Raw genomic sequence first — 17786 nt, 5'->3', positions numbered from 1 at the left:
TTGAGTGACTGACATGTCTTGTCTTTCTCTGGCTCCCACAGATTTGTCCTTGCTCCAATCAGGCGTCGTCGTGAAATATCGTAGAGGAGGCGATTATCGCCGGTTGTTGCGGCTTTCCTATCATCGTTGACCGGGGAGTCAATCCGCGCCCACTTCTCCCGTATGCAGCCAACAGCGTTTGACTTACTTATCTAGAGCCGCTTTTAGTTGTCAGGACCAGTGGTGCAATTTATCAACAATGCCTGCAGAGTGTGATTCTTTTGTTTTGTATTTTTCTCTGCTCCTCTTTGCCTATGACGGTGCCTTTCAGTCAGCAAGGCAAAGCAGGAGTAGCTTAGCAAACTCGGTTTGCCAACAGCGGGCTGAACCTGATGATCATTCGGCACAAGTTTCCTGTCATTGTCTTTCAAGTGATAGTATTCACCCATGCATTTATATAGGGCCGTCGCATTCACGCAACAGCGAGTGAACTGAATGGACTGTCACTGCGGGCTGCGTGTGCAATGAGAAGAGAGGTCTTTTGTTTACTTTATCTTTGATTGTTGCTGCTAATCTTTTTCAGTTTTCACTGCTAGGAAGTGAGTGTGAAGAGGAAATGGTATCAATATCCAACAAATTTCAGTCACTGAGACTGAGAATTCGCACCACTGGTCAGGACTAGTATTTGGCTTCTCTGGAAATGAAGACGGTGCCTTCTTGAGTTCGTAATAAACGCAGCGGTGACATCGCGTTTGACTATCATCTTATAATTGGCAAGCTCCGACCACGCATTTTTCACGGGAGAATTCACTCAGGTGTCGATTCATCATAGACCGACTAGAAGATCCAGCTGTGAAGAGATCGTTCGTTGAAGAAAATGGAACTCAGGTAGTGGATGTTCTGGAAGGTGGCAACGTGAAATAGAAGAATGTTTTTATCGAATCCGATGGGTCAACTTGGATGAGCTGCGCACTCAGCGAATAGAATGGATTACAGATGTAACCCTGATGTAGTGGGCTCCGTGGCCGTGCGGTTAGCGACGTCAATCGTCTAGACGCATGTGCTATGGAGTGTGGGTTCGATTCCCGCCCCGGTAAGGAGGAAACTTTTCGTGATCGGAAAATTCTCCACTGGTCCACTGGGTGTTATGTGTCCGTTGTCTAATGCTAGGTGTTAAGTGTTCAGTCTGTACGACCTCTGGTCGAAGACGGTGTTCCTGTCTTTATTTATTAAACCCAACTGGAGATTGAGAAGCGTATAGAATCAAAGACTGAGAAACGGGAAGAATCAGAGGAGTAAAGTACGAGTTCCGTCTACGGTATGTATCTCTGTAAGTGGGAGTCGGGCGTTGCTGCAGATAGGACAAGCTAGCGTGAATGGACACCCTGGCCGATGAAGAAAAGATGGCTGCAACAACCGAAGATTATCGCCTCAATAAATTCACTGACTTGGAAAGCTAAAATGTTGGTTCGATCACTTCGGACAGCTTCTTCAAGTCTCAGCCAGCGTTCTTCAAAAAGCAGCATTCCAAAGCAGGAAATCTGAAGGCGCCCTCAAGGTCAATTGGAAGTTCATCTACACTGTTACTTCTCAGCGTAATCGAAAAGATCTTGGGTGCTCCGTGTACCATACCTTGAGCTGCTTTGGCAATTTATTGTTGTGGAACATCTAGACGACTCTGATTTGGCTAATGAACACGAAACGCCATATCAGTACTGCGATGGTCGTTTGTGTGTGCTTAATGAGCTTGACCCTATGCTTCTTCGCGGCGGGACTACCTTCAACGCCCGCAGGACCAGGTGGTTGAGCGTCAACGAGAAAAGCTCCTCAAACTTTGCAGTAGCCGAACGATCGGAGGACTTCAATATCTTGACAGTCTGATATCATCAGATGGCGAAATTGGGATTGACATAGAACCAAGAGTCATGAAGGCTGGGGTTACCTTCGCGAGTTTTCGAAACATTTGGAGACCCAACCAGATTGATCCACGCACCAATATTCGAATGTATCGTGAAACGTATTGTGTTTAGGCAAAGATAACGCAGATGATGTCTAAAATTTATAATACGAACGGCCCTACAGCTGGATATCGTGTGCCGAGCAACATAAAAGCCGTCAAATACCGATAACAATAGATGTTCGAAAACGTGGATGGAAATGGGTCGGCCATATATTGCAAGGGAGCTTATACGGAATCTGTAAGGATAGGATATAGAATATCTATTATCTATGTCGAGAGAGATAAATGCTCGTATTTTCATTTAAAATACTCTTGAGGACACATTTATTATATTTCGTATCAAGATAAAAACAGTAATGCATAAAGCTCAAAATATTAAAAAAAAAATCAAGAAACTTTTTTTTCGCTCCCTTAATATCTTGGGAAATTTGAAGGGGGGATGACATAAAATAAATAATAATAATAATAATATTGGTATCGGCCTTAAAAATAGTTTAAAAAAAACGAGCAATGGGTAATGTTTTCAACATAACCGCGAGTAGACGTAGGACTTGTATAAACGAAACGAATTTACATTCAACTTCTAGCTTTTGGATCTACGGAGTTTGATTATAGGTAGTGATATTGGAAACGACAACTTCCAGCTGTGTAGAATTATTAGCAATTTGTTTATTCAAAACTTCTGGAAATAAAACTAATAATTAAATATATAATTGAAATTGCTTTGTTTCTAACTATTAAGCCCTTATTTACTCAAACAAATGTAGGGCATTTATAGATTGCTTATTGATGATAGTATTTGAAGTTTAAAAGATCTATTTATAAAATTTTCAGACTTGGGCAAAATGTGCTATTTTAGAGGAACTATCCCGTTTTCCAAACAAAGAAATACAGCACCAATTTCGTTGCTTCTTTTTGCTAACATGCGTGCTTGCTTACTGCTGAAAAAAATCACAACAATAAGAAACAAGTCAAGGAGCAATAACCCTACTAAAATAGAGGAGGTACGTCAGCGAAAAATTATTTACTGTTTTGATTCCAAATTCCGAGTCTACGCATAAGATAAAGTTTATTGAAATATTCTTCTGGAAATTATTTTTTGCGCACTTTTTTTTAAACATTTACATGTAATACAATGACATTTTCTAATCTAAAATGGATATTATCACTATTGCTGATTGTGCATCTTAAATTGCTAATGCCTTCCGCAAATAAATGAAAGTAATTATTTTATTCAAATTTTTATTTTCATCAGTGTAGTTGATTTTTTTTTGCTGGGGAATCAGAACTGTTATAGTATAACCATGTTTTAATGTACGTGTCGTTTAGTACCAAGCACAACTTAACATATGGTCAGTCATATAACATGACTCGTGCCCATCTCGGGATCATGTGGATTATTAAACCAATCACTTTTCATGGATGAGCAGACCAAATCTCTCTAATTTTATTCTTCTTCATCCACCGCTGCTGCCCTCGCAGCCTCAGCCATCATCGGCCTCTAGCCGTGAACTCCAAGCGATGCGATGGGCGGTTTCATCCATCGCGACCGACACCACTGCATCCGACCATCATCAAGCACAGAATGACAAAAAAATTCGCCCACTTCTTTCATGCATATTCGCAGACCCACCGGCAGCTCTACCGCTGTTGACTGCATGCTGTCACTGTATAGGTAAACACAGCGAACGAACGAACGAAACGAAAAATGCGCGAGCAAAAAGCACGTCAGTACGCGTTGCTGTCACAAATTGTAATGACTCGCACACGGCAGGCACTGCTTCTTTTATACACAAAGAAAATCTTCCGGTAGACCCGAAGGACCGTGAGATACCGCATTCTGATGTCTGTGTTAGGAATGCACGGGACTGGTTACATATGAATTTTTTACTAATTTTGACAAGAATTGAATTTTTCGATACCTTATCGTTAATAATCTCAAGTGTCAATAAAATAGGCAAAATGGTGGAGAGTGTCCGAGTCGATTGATATATAAATCTTAAAAATCCATCGAAAGATAAAGGCGCTAGTATCGTTTGAAATCTTCCCTTCCAGCGTAACTCTCTCGATTTCCAAAAATCTAAATGACACCCAGTATAGTAAAGAAAGACGTAAGTCCTACGTCAAAATCAGTATTTTCATATAAATACAAAGAAACGTTGACTCTTCCTTGATCGAATGGTCCAAAAAACTTGGAAATCCATCGAGAAACGGATGAGATATTAAAGTTTAAATGCTATCATATTTTCGTGACGGTCTCCGATTTCGCAATCGCAAAGTGTACTATATAGAAAAGACAGAAGTAGTCCTACGTCAAAATGTTGTTGTTGAAATTACTATTCCGAAGGTTATTTTAAGAATATGCACCAACGATTTTCAGCAGATAACAAACCCCTTTGATTTTACAATGGGTCAATAAAAATCAACTATGGTCCATGCGGAATGTAGTTGCATGAACTGAATCAGTGATGAATTTCTCTGAAAGATTACAAATGATTACTTGGTGTTAATTGACACGTGTATGCTTTCTTTTCTCCGTGAAGGGACTTTAATCCTTTTAAAGTTCAAGACCCGGAAGTAGGTTGTAGGGGGATTCGGCCGTTCCGAGTCCTCTAGGTGGATCCAGAAGCTTACGACACCACGACACAGCCATCGTAGCTCCGGCGGCAAACTCACCACAATCCTCGATTTCGTTGCTCCGGCGACGTACTCAGCAGAGACTGCTCCGCCACCCCATCGTCGCATCCATCATTGGAGAACGCATGAGCTCGAGCGAAGCGAGCAGATTCAGGTCTGATCTTTCCATATTAATGTAAACAGCGAGTATAGGGACCAAAGTAAAGCACGGCCGTGCGATATTTCAATTGGAATCTAGGAAGCTAGGAATTGAACGACAATAAAAGCTTTTAAATTCGAACGTTGGCCTAGTCGCTCAAGAGGAAGAAAGGGTTTGGATTGGATTGGGGTTGGATTAATTTTGGGGATTATAATTGGGGATTTTTTAGAATTTGCTTGCCGTTGGGTTGATCTTGTGGTCGGATAAGGACGGGTTCGATTTGCGTCATTCCGCGTATATTTGATGGCCTCGCCCTGAGTCTCACCGGGCAAACAATTCTTGCTGCTTCACATGCAGACGATCAAGTCGTCTGCTTGGCGCAAAAGTGAAGTTAGTTGAAGGGAAAACAGAATCGATTCCGACCAAATTCTTAACCGTTTCAATACTGTCCCGACTCGCATAACAGTCTTATGTATTTCTTTTATTTTGATTTTTGTTAGAAATAAGCTTGATATTGCCTTCATCTTTCAAACAAAATCTTATTTATGTTCCATTTTTCCAGTTTTATATATTAGGTAGGGGAACTACTCTTTGAATTCATACCATGATCCCAAATCAATACCATTCGAAAACAAAAAATGGTGCGCTAATTGTTTTATTTCTCATTTTTGTGATTTTTTTCAGCAGTGTGCACGCCGGAAAACAACAAAACACGACACAAAGTGAGCCTTAATTACCTGTTTCGCGAATTTCATTGATAAAGGAGCATGTTATTAATAATTGAACAGATACCCTATATATAGATAAAGGATATTTTGTCAAACTTTCAGACAAATTGCAGCTTTAAATAATTTATTAGATTTTGACAAACAATCCTATTTGATTGTAACATTCGATAATACTATGATGGAAATAGAGGTTACAGGTGCTAACTCGAAAACGACGAAAATTCATATGGGACTGATATGCGATTATACGCAGTATTACACACTAAAAGTATGTAGCGCATAAAGGGTAGACTTTAAGCTGCCATGTAAATAGATCGTCTCAGTTATTCGTGAAAATTTGAAAAAAATTGTATTCGACAATGGGTGTCCGAGTTTTAACGTGGACAGCTTTTATTTGTCCCATGTACATAGAGAATCGCAGCAAACATGGATCAATTATGCGTCCACCGATAGTAAAGTGATGAATATTTGTAACTGGTTTCAGATCCGGAAAATAGGTTGAGGTCAGTTTTCTGGAAATAGTTTCCTCATTGTCATTTTATACATTGTGTGAACTGGTTCCCAATATAATGATGAGCGCTAGAATAATTAGTAAGCAACTAACAGGCGATATTCATTTGCTTCCAGAAAAAAAACACCGGCAGCAATTATTTCAGCATTAACTAAATGAGCCAATCGACGCATGTACTTGTAGTTAATTTGGATATAATCAGAACCATTTATAAAGCTTGAAATGATTAGAAGATGCTATACATCATTTTTCAGAATTAATTATGCGGTGTTGAACTTAGTCTGTAGATTAAAAAACACCTTAATTAAGATTTAAAGAAAAAATTAATTATATTGCTTTCTCGTAATCAAATAAAAATATTTACAAATAACCAAACAATTAACAATTTATAACAACCTCACAGCGCAATTTGATTCGCATCGCTTCCGAAACTAAGCTTTCCCTTTCGGAAGCAGTTCATCCTCTTCCGATCCTTCAACAACCGAGTTGGAGATAAGTGTCAGCGTGTCCCGCAGATTGTCCCTGATGGCGGGTTTCACTTCGTCCAGCAGCAGGTGTGGGTTGGCGTTGATCGCTTCGTTTCCGATCCGTTCCAGGGCTGGATCGCCCCCGAACAAGTTCTGCAGATAGAACACTGCCTTGTCGAACTTGATTTTCAGCTCTACCGGGTGGAATTTCAAAAGGCTTTTGCCGTCCTTCGGTTCCAAGTAGTACTGGACTTTCATGTTCACCAGCGTGTCATCTGTGTGCGAAATTACACAAATTTTAATGTTACTGAGATATAAACTAACTGAATGGTTCTGTCACCTAATGTCAAATTGAAGTTTCCTTTGCCAGCGATTTTCAGCAGCAGAATGTTCATATTGAGTTCGTATTTTCCTCGAACTAAGCAAGAGGGAACCTTCGCTGTGATGTAGAATCGCTTGTTAGGTATATCCGGGCTATAATGAATGTTTAAATGATTATGATCCTTAATAAATTCCAAATACTTTCAACTCACCGAATTTTTTGGATTTCAAACTTGCTGAGCCCGTCGATGGTCACATTTCTCATCTTTGCGCGGAAGCTCGGTCCATTATCGATGTCCAGCTTATCAATCGAGAACGGATCCAGTTTTGGGGCAGTGCGTCCTCCACCGTATTCTCCATTAGCGATATTTGGTCGAATTTTATCCACCACTTTTGTAATGCACTCTCCAAGCTTTTCGTCATTGCGGCTGCATACTTGCAAAACAGGAGCTTGAAAGAAATGGAAATATTTATTTGAAAAACAAACATTAATTAATATGTGCAAGTGCAGTTTAGCTGTTTCTGTTCCTTGAACGAAATAAATCAATTGGAAAAGTGAAATTAGTTCTGAAAGTAATGAAACAGTTCCATTGGGAGATTCACAAAGTGAATCTTGATGTAAATGGAAAGTTAAGTGGTGCGTGGTGTTATACGTAAGTGTTATCTGCCCAGCAGTTCCTAGCTGAGAACGGCGTTTATGATAGGCTACTGTTCATCTCCAGTTACGAGACAGCTATCAAAGTCTGTGGATCCTTCATTGAAGAAAATTTGGTTCGTCTACAGAAGACTCTTAAAGGACAGGTATTAGAAGCAGTACGAAGTTGGCTAATACAGAAGCTGATGTAAAACTTCCGTCTGGCACCAAAATGGATTAGCTATAACAGAAAAGGCATTCAAATAAGCTGCGTGTCAAATGAACTAAGACACAACTACCTTTCAATGTTAATATCCGAAGGTTGGCGGTTGCGCTTCAAGAACTGCGTGAGCTATTAAGCAGGTGGTAGCCCGTAAAGCTGGTAGATCACTTTTACGTAGTGTTTTACGGTGTAAGATCTACCAAACCGAGCCCTAGATTAATCCATTTTTCAAGCAAGGGCAATAAGTTGTGGTATTTCAAGCATTTATCGTATTTAGTCCTCTCTACCAATTACAGTTTTTGTATTATAACTAAACTTTACCCTGCACATGGTTGTAAGACTCAAATTCCTCTCGTTTGAGGCTAAATTGTATGCAGCGGAAATAGATTTTCTAGCAATTAGTTATGAAACCAGGGCCCATCGACCTAGGTTGAACTAACTGCTGGAAAAAGTTCGAGTTAGGGTTCTATGGATGTACTAACTCTTCATAAACTGGTAAACAATGGTAGTTCGAGGAACACACGGAAATTCTTGTTACTGAACAAATTCTCTTGATTGAAATAGTCTTGTAGATAGTGGTCACGCAAAACTTCTCCTAACAATGACCAAATGCTATATTTTTTTCCACAGCACAATGCCATGTATATTGAACATGCTAAATGGATTGAAGGACAAAAGGTCGAAGGTCAAAAGGTCGAAGGACAAAAGGTCGAAGGTCAAAAGGTCGAAGGGTCAAAAGGTCGAAGGGACAAAAGGTCGAAACAAAAAATCTGAGCCAAAAGGTTGAAGGTCAAAAGGTCGAAAGGACAAAAGGTCGAAACAAAAAAATCTGAGCCAAAAGGTCGAAGGTCAAAAAGTCGTAGGCCAAAAGGTCGAAAGGGCAAAAGGTCGAAAGGTCAAAAGGTCAAAAGGTCGAAAGGTCTAAACAAAAAAATCTAAGCCAAAAGGTCGAAAGGACAAAAGGTCGAAAGGTCAAAATGTCGAAAGGTCGAATGTCAAAAGGTCGAAACAAAAAAATCTGAACCAAAAAGTCGAATGCCAAAAGGTTGAAAGTAAAAACGTCGAAGGACAAAAGGTTGAAAGAAAAAAGGTCGAAAGACAAAGGGTCGAAAGTGAAAAGGTCGAAAGACAAAAAGTTGAAAGAACAAAAGATTGAAATTGCGGTTGTTGGACAAAAGGTCGAAGGTCGAAAAAATTGGGCAAAACGTCGAGTTTTGATAAACCATTCCATTGCACATTTATGTTTTACCTGATATTTCATTGTTGAATTTTTCCTTCTTTTAGTTTTAGGCGGTTCTTTCGAGATTCACATGTTTATAATTATTTGCGTTTCTCCATATTATTTTTTTTTCATTGAATTTTTCCTTCTTTTAATGAAAGGCTTGTCATTCGAGTTTTGCACATTCCACCGCATATGAAATACCAATACTGAAAACATTTCATTCTAGAATTTTCCTTTTGTTAAAACAAAAGGTATTCTTATTTTTATCAAAGTATTGCTAGGCTTTATTAACTTCAATTGTAATTCATGAAAATAGTTCCTCACTCATTTTCATCAAAATGATAATTCAAAATATTTAATTTTAGCCTCACATACCATATTCTAATGACAGTAATTTTTTTTTGTGCTCAAAAGATGATACGTTTTTATTCACAAAATTTGTTTTTAAGTAACTATACATGAATATACAAAATACATTTATTTTTATTATTAGAAACCGTTACGTTACGCTGTAAAGTTGGGAGGGGTGTGGAATTGCATTGGGGAACATGCATTAATTACGTAAAGCAAAAATTGGTAATTTTCAACCTATGTCTGACTTTTTGAAAGAAACATCTAAAAAATTTGTATAGATCGTCACACTTCGCTCAACCCCCTCCCTTACGTGATTTGTGAACGTTTGTGTTTCATTTTGAAGTCAACTAGTAACCCTCTAACGCCCAAGACCGCCTTCAGACGGGAAACTTTAATTTTTTTTTTACCTGTTCTTCATTCAACCTTCTGTTATTTTTTCGACCCTCTTTTCCTTCGACCTTTTGTCATTTCGACCTTTTGTACTTTCAATTTTTTGACTTTCGACCTTTATCTCTTAATTTTTTTGACTTTCGACCTTTTGACTTTTCGACATTTTATCCTTTCGGTCTTTTGTCCTTTCGACCTTTTATCCTTTCGACCTTCTATCCTTTCGGCCTTTTATCCTTTCGACCTTTTGTCCTTTCGACCTTTTGTCCTTTCGACCTTTTGTCCTTTCGACCTTTTGTCCCTTCGACCTTTTGTCCTTGTGATTTTTTGTCCTTTCGACCTTTTGTCCTATCGACCATTTGTCTATTCGACCTTTTGTCATTTCAACCTATTGTCCTTTCGACCTTTTGTCCTCTCGACATTTTGTCCTTTTATCCTTTCGACCTTTTGACCTTTCGACCTTTTGACCTTTCGACCTTTTGTCCTTTCGACCTTTTGTCCTTCGACCTTATGACCTTCGACCTTTTGACCTTCGACCTTTTGACACAGATTCGCTAAATGTTCTATACTGGATAAAATGTCAACATTTTATCACAATGTTAAGATATTTGGACATCAAGTTGTTGCTTCAATTTGTCACGCAGCTGATTTGTTATTTCCCACGCCGATTCAAATTTGTATAAGTCCGCAGATTTTTTTTCGAAAATTCTAAAGAATTTCCTGTTGAAATTTCGAAAAAGCTCTCCGTAAAAACGAAGGAAAATTTCGTGTGGAAATACCAAAGGATTTTCCGGAAGACTTCCCGTTGAAACCCGAAAAAGTTCTCGTTGAAATATAATTTTTGAACGCCGAAGACCACGAGGCCGAAGGTTGTTTGACCGAGTAACCCATTTGACTGAACAAATCATTTGGTTGAAAAGGACATCTGGGCGGCAGAACAGTTCCTTTGGTTGACAAAGTCGTTTGGCCGAAAATGCCATCGTTGGTAGACTGATCATTTGGCCGAAAAGGACATTCGGTCATTTTATTGACTGGTCATTTTATCGAAAAAGTCGTTTGGTTGAATAGGTCATTTGGTCGAAATGGTTATTCGGCAGAAAGGACATATTCGTGCCAGGTGACTCTTTCTGCCAAACTACCATTTCTATCAAACGTACATTTACATACAAAGGACCTGTTAGTGCTAATAACTTTTTCGACCAAATTATCAATTACCAAATTCTCCACTGTTTTTGTAAATCTGCGTATTTTATTTTGTTCCATACCGCCCTTCAAGGTGGATAGATCATTGATATTTTCTTATCAAAAGAAAGCCCAAGAAATATCCTTCAACTCTTCTGAAGACATCATGACTCTAAAATGTAGTTTTCAGGTCGAAAACTAAAAAAACGCACGTTTTGGGGGCTTCTGAACCAGTGTGCATTAGGGCGAAAGTCATTTGGCCAAAAGGGTTATTTGGCCGAAAGGGTCATTTGGTCGAATAGGACATTTGGCCGAATAAGACATTTAGCCGAATAGGTCATTTGGCCGAATAGGACATTTGATCGAATAGGTCATTTGAAAAGTGAGAAATTAGAAGTGAGAAGAGACTTTACAGTGAGAAGTAAGACATAAGGAATGAGAATGGAGACGTCGCATTACTCACTTCTTGCTGTAAAAAGTGAGAAGCACAAAGGGAGAAGTGAGACGTCTCATTATCCACTTCGCACTACTCACGTCTCACTGTGAAAAATGAGAAGCGCGAAGTGAGTAGTGAGACGTCTCACTACTCACTTCTCATTTATCACTGCTCACTGTAAAAAGTGAGAAGCGCGAAGTGAGTGGTAAGACATCGCACTACCAACTTTGCACTACTCACTTTTCACAGTGGGAAGTGAGAAATGAGGAGTGAGAAGTGGGACGTCTCACTTCTCACTCCTCATTTCTTACTTCTCACTTTTTACAGTGAGAAGAGAAAAATGAAGAGTGAGTAGTGAGACATCTCAATACTCACTCCGCGCTTCTCATTTTTTACAGCGAAAAGTGAGAAATGAGACCTCTCATCTCATGACCCATTCAGTCAAATGACCCTTTCGGCCAAACGGCCCTTCCCTATTCGGCCAAATGTCCTTTTCGGCCAGATGTCCTGTTCGGCCAAATAACCTATTCGGCCGGATGACCCTTTCGGCCAAATGACTTTCGGCCAGATGGGTTTCGGCCTAATGGTTTATTCGATCTAGTGGCATTCGGCCAAATGACTTTCGGTCAAATGGGCTTCGGCCAAAGTTCTCCTGGAAATCACGATTTTTTTCAAGAGTTTAATTTTGCATTTTTTGATTTCCCTGTAATTTTGCAAAAACACTGCTTATGATCAAAAATCAAAATTTGCATCCTTGGTTTACCATTTTGTCTGTAGCCAAACTTTTGACAAGGGCCCAAGCAAAAACATCTGGCAAACACTTAATTTTTTTCGCCGAAATCTAAGCTTTTTTTTTCCCAGGTGGGCACCGCCGAGTTTCAGCAAACATGGTTTTTGCCGAAGTCTCAGTAGGGGAAGTGGGGGTAGCACGCCCATAGGGGTTAAAACGCGCCACACCTGAATAAGGTTAAATATCCCCATTTTGATTATTTTCAATAGTTTATACGATAAAGCAATGAAAAATATTGCCATTGGATACATATATTTCATGATTTTTCTCTAGTTATACATGAAAAACTCGAAAAAACATTTTTTGCGTGTTTTGATGCAATTCTAGCTCGGTGGAATTTAGTCTTTCTGTCGCTGTTATACATTGATAAATTAATAATTGAGCCATGAGCCATGCTGCTTACTCGTGTTCTTTATGTTCCACACGAAATCGTCGTCAAAAATGGTTTTAAAACGATTTTATGGGCCTTCAAACTTGAGGTCGGTGTGGGCATTACGCCCATGCTCATTTCGTATGACCGAAACAGCTGAAATATTCGGTTAATTGCCTTAATGTAGGCAATTAAAATGAAAATCAGTACGATAAGCACATGCGCGTTTTAACCCATCCACTGGCGCATCTCACCCCGCATGGTTTCAAAATCATTTTTTTCGGGTGCTTTTTAAAATCAAATTTCTGTGCAATAAAATGGACAATTAGATATCTGTTATCGGTAGTCAGTCGCAGATATGCTGTTCTTCAGTATGCGCTGATGAAAACTGGCTGAAATGGTGGTTTTCATTGATAAAATGGCATTTTCCTTAACGTGGGCGTCCTACCCCAGTTCCCTAAAAGTAACTTTTGGGTTGCGTTAAATATTTTACTGAAAATCAGTAATACCGTCGTGCTGGGCTTCTTTTGAAAAATCGGGGGCTATTTTGGGCATTTTGAAACAATAACAATAATGTAAGCTACTATCAAATTGCCATTATCACCATTCGGGTGTCTTGTTGATAGTTGGATGGCAACTTTCTGTTTCAAATTTGGTATTTTTTCGTTTAGTTTTTTTAGAAAATCAAAAATCCAAAGTAGCCCCCGGAGTCAAAAGAAGCCACGCACGACGGTAAACGAAATGTTCCACCGAAATTTAGTTTTTTAATTTACTGAGCTACAGCGGTGCCCATTTTTGCCGAGCTTGAAAAAGAAAATCTTAGTGTGCACACTTTAAAAAAATATAACTTGATAAGAGCTTGTCCAATCGTTTTAGTGTCTCTAGCAAAGCTTTAGGTGACGAATGGGGCATGCTATGTGGGAAAATATACATTGTGAAAAAAAATCAATCCTTGCAAATAAAAACTTAAAATTCGATTTTCTCAAAAAAGATTTTTTTGATATTTTGTTTATTTTTTTTATCCAAAAACTCAATCGGTCAGCCCAGAATCACAATTCTTATGCTAAAATATGCCTAGTGTCAAATTTTCAGGTAATTCGAATAAAATTTCCAGGTGGCTCAAGTCGTTTTAGTGTTTTCAGGCTGTTTTCAATTTTGAAAAAAAACTTACAAGAGATATAAACGCCGGAAACTATCGCAACAACCTCTATACGGAAGCTTTTGGTGTGCTCTACAAGTCTTGTGAACATTACGTTTCGTTCCGTTCACGTTTTGGCCATGTTAAAGTGATTTTCGAGCTTTGAGGTTCATAAAAATACTGCTTCCCCTAAAAGTCGTTGTTCTACAAAATTCTTGAATTTATGCCAAGTCATTGCTAATTTATTATATTATTATTTCTCTTTTCCCTGGACGTTTGAGTAACATAATTGTCGATGTGCGTACAGAAGCATACAGAGATATGCTGAAATGAACCAAATTTGGAAGTCGTTTGTTGTAAGCATCAAATATCATATGATTTGATTTATGTTTTGTTCGAATAACTTGTTTGAAGAAATCCTAACGTGCAAATTTATGACAAATGTTCAGCTTCTGATTTTTAAGAATTTAACGGTAAATCGCACATTAGCAATTATATTACTCAAATATCCAGGGGGAAAAGAGGCATAATAATATAATAAATGACGTGGCATAAATTAAAGAATTTTGTAGAACAACGACTTTTAGGGAAAGCAGTGTTTTTTTGCACTTAAAAGCTCGAAAATCACTTTAACATTGTCAAAACGTGAACGGAACTATAATCGCAATGTATACAAGACTTGTATAGCACACCAACAGCTTCCATATAGAGGTTGCTGCGATAGTTTTCGACGCTTATATCTTTTGCTAGATTTTTTTCAAAATTGAAAACAGCCCAAAAACACTAAATCGACTTGATCCACCTCGAAATTTTATCCAAATTAGCTGAAAATTTGACAGGAGGCTTATTTTAGCCTTAGAATTGTGATTCTGGGCTGACCGGTTGAATATGTGGTATTTTTTGAAAACATGAAGAGATCTAGTATCCATTGTACTTGCCACACAAGATCCATACTCATGCAATGACGGGCATAGAAAAGCTTTTAATTAATAATTGAGGAAATGCTAAGGGTATACTAAGTTGAAAAGTTCCAGTTGGAATGTAGATACATAGAAGAAGAAACAGAAGAACAAGAAAAAGGATAAGCAGAGAACCATTTTCTTCCTCAATGTGCCTTTTCAGCAACCAAACACTTGTCGGAATTTTGCGCTGAAACTTCACTTTGTGCTGCTATTATCCGATGACCATTGACCACTCGATGTTTTTTTTTGCTTTTGAGTAAATTTTTAGCATTGCCACTGATGGCACGGGCTGCAACTGACGCCATTTTTTAATTAACCCTTTCTTTACATAAAATGCTTTTTCGTTGAGGTTGTATGATCTGCAGCAACCATCCTAATGACCACCACATATGCGATGATTTTCCGTTCAAACTGCTACCAGTGCCTCCGTGCTGCTGTGTCCGCTACGTCCGCTCTGCTTGAAACCTTGTTCGAAATGAGGATTTGATCCAAACTCGCAAGTTTCTTGATTTTGATGTCTGTGCTTGCGATGCATGGACGTGATTGGTTGGTTTAATTATTTCTTATCTTTTTACCAATCATCGATAATAAATATTTAAAAATCATTATTTTAAGAAGAAACGGTGACCCATCCTTGATCAAATGGTCCAAAAAAATTGGAAATCCAACTAAAAACGGTTGTAGAACTAGTCCCGTGGAACCATCAAATAATCGAATTTTACTTAGGGTTCATCATCTATAATCTTGCGGCTTGTTATACACTTCTTTTTCTTCTTTTTATGCTGCCTGAAAGTCCGTAGCTCATTTTGTGTCTTATTCGGTCGACTTTATTCTTCGATGTTCTCGGATGCTTCCACATCTTAAACGGACAAACCATTTTTACGGGCTAAGCTCGAACGATATTACGATATTCCGATAGAGCATATGGTTCATGGGGACCAATAAACGCGAAGATTTTTTCATTTCCTGAAATGAAAATTCATCACCATACTCCGAATCGCATTACAAACTACTCCGATACTCTTATCTTCCATTTTCGCCATCTGACTCAGTGAATGTTGGGAATAGTGCACCATTTGTGCAAGATCTGTTTGTGCTTTTCAACGAAAACGCTTCGCATTACATTAAAAACTTAATCAAATGGCACTTATGGATCACAATTATGATGCAGTAATGATCTGTTGTTTAAATGTTATCTGAAGGCAACAGTAGTGCATCAAAATCAAATTTATTCTTTCTGGGACACCCTATAAGATCATCGCGAGCTACTTTCAAAACAGAGTACTGATGTAGGTCAGCGCCCATATTACGCTAAGGGTCCATCTTGGGCCCAGTGTGCAATGATCTCAGAGACGAATAGCAAGACAAAAAGTTAGTGCGAGGATAGTAGTGACGCAATATGCTTACATTCAAACTGAATGTTTGTATAGGTATTGAGATTGCCATGTTTTGCCATTCCAAACATCTAGCAGAAAACCATGGAACCATAATCATCATCGGGAGTGACTATGGGTCATATGGGATTGATGTTTCAGCAGTTATGGGAAAGCTTTTCAAACGGTTTTGTTACACGTTTCCAGGATCAGCGATATTATCATCCTCCGTAATTTGTACCTCGCTCGCGTCGGTTGTCGTCATTCCACTTATGTCCCGATTGGAAATCCACTTCTTGAGCCCTTTGGCTTTTGAACTGCTCGTGTATGTCTGTGCAATAACATCACTCAGCTTTTAACGATTATTCTCATCTGATTTTCTCGCAACAAGTAGAATTCGACGAACAATCATGCTTAATTGATTGATTTTGAAAATGGGTCGCGTCGGGATAGGGGCTCAGAGTTTTAGTCAAAATACTTCCATTGACGCAAAACACGTGTTGAAAGGTCACTAATTTTTCCGACACTTTCAGTGACCGATTTGCTCCCAACACATTACATTCGACAAGAAATTCTGTTTTATTGTTTACTAGCAGACCCGACGAACTTCGTTTCGCCTAAAATTGATTTATTTTCTGATTAGATCTCGAGTTATGAAGAAATTGGTGTTTCATTTGTATGGGAGCCCCCCTTTCCAAAGCGGGGAGGGGTCTCGAACCATCTTAAGAACCTTCCCCGGCCCCAAAAACCTCCACATACAAATTTTCACGTCGATCGGTTCAGTAGTTTCCGAGTCTATAAGGCACAGACAGACAGAAATTCATTTTTATGTATATAGAAGAAGAAGAAGAAGATTTTCCGGATTGACTAAAGAAGTTCAATGCACGAGAAAGGTACCATTACAGCTAGGTGTTTTATCCACGACATTTCTTATAGAACTTTGTGTTCCGGTTCTTTATTTCATTACTCTATCTATGTTAATTTGGAAAACAAAGGAATGGTTACTAAAAATCTCGACAAAATTTGTGGACAAAATTGTGGTAGAAACACAACCAAGCTCAACTCCGACACATCATACGATTTGCAAATATAGCCATATTCTCAGATTTTGACAAATATAACTATTGAATTTAATTAAAGAAAGAAGATCTGTTCCACTTTAAGCTTGATATCTTGAACATTGAAAAAATTAGTGAGATCTCCAAAAAAAGTTTAATTGTGTTTAAGAGTTTCACTACTAAATCAGATGCATATAATTTTCATCGCAAATTTCATAAATTTAATGTTTTTTAGATTTTTCTTCTCTTCTATGACACTCACCAACATCCGCAAGGCAAACGCCCAAACTGGCAATCACAATCAGAGCACTTATTAAACTATTCATTGCTGCCTCGCGCGCGTTTCTCTTCTAACTGTTGAAATCCGACTGTACTTCTTCACGAGATTTTTATATTTTAAATAACACTACTCGATGCTGATATACTATATCGAGATCTACACCCCGTGTACCAGACAAGTACGTTCCCACCTAGCGCTGTGAGGCGTTTTCAGGCTGTTGATAGATATCATTAGATCAACGCTTAATTACAAAAGATGTTTAACTCCCGATTCCAACACTTAGAGAATATTATCCACCGGCTAATAACAATAACAACTGCATAGACCACATTCAGCAGCGGCTTGTTCTAAGGCTAATGATCCTCCTTGTGCAACTGATCGTTTGATGCACATTTAGCTTCGATACTGGCACGCCACCGTTTCCGCGAAACCCTTAGATGAGAGAAGAAAACTTTATCGAGTTCGGCGGGGAACCCTTCCCGGACGGGTTAGCCTGTCACTTCCGAACAGTGAAATATGAGCAACTGACTGGTGTCGCTCTCTAACCGCTTAGATATCTTGTTTGTCCGGGGGATTGTCTATCGCGGGAATAAAACATGCGAATATGTTACACAAGTCACCCGCTACGATAGATG

General features: G+C 38.8%; 1 protein-coding gene across 1 annotated transcript; it reads right to left on the bottom strand.

The window, feature by feature from the left end:
- Positions 1–6321: 6321 nt before the first annotated feature.
- LOC134218194 (uncharacterized) lies at positions 6322–17786 on the bottom strand. The gene is made up of 4 exons (XM_062697102.1): positions 17134–17786; positions 6955–7192; positions 6762–6895; positions 6322–6696 (listed from the first exon to the last, which is right to left on the bottom strand). The coding sequence occupies exons 1-4, from the start codon at positions 17195–17197 to the stop codon at positions 6386–6388; spliced, it is 747 nt and encodes a 248-aa protein (XP_062553086.1). The 5' UTR covers positions 17198–17786; the 3' UTR covers positions 6322–6385.

Source organism: Armigeres subalbatus, chromosome 2 (assembly GCF_024139115.2).
Source record: "Armigeres subalbatus isolate Guangzhou_Male chromosome 2, GZ_Asu_2, whole genome shotgun sequence".
In the NCBI taxonomy this organism is placed as follows: Eukaryota; Metazoa; Arthropoda; class Insecta; order Diptera; family Culicidae; genus Armigeres; species Armigeres subalbatus.
This window is presented reverse-complemented; position numbering and strand designations above follow the sequence as displayed.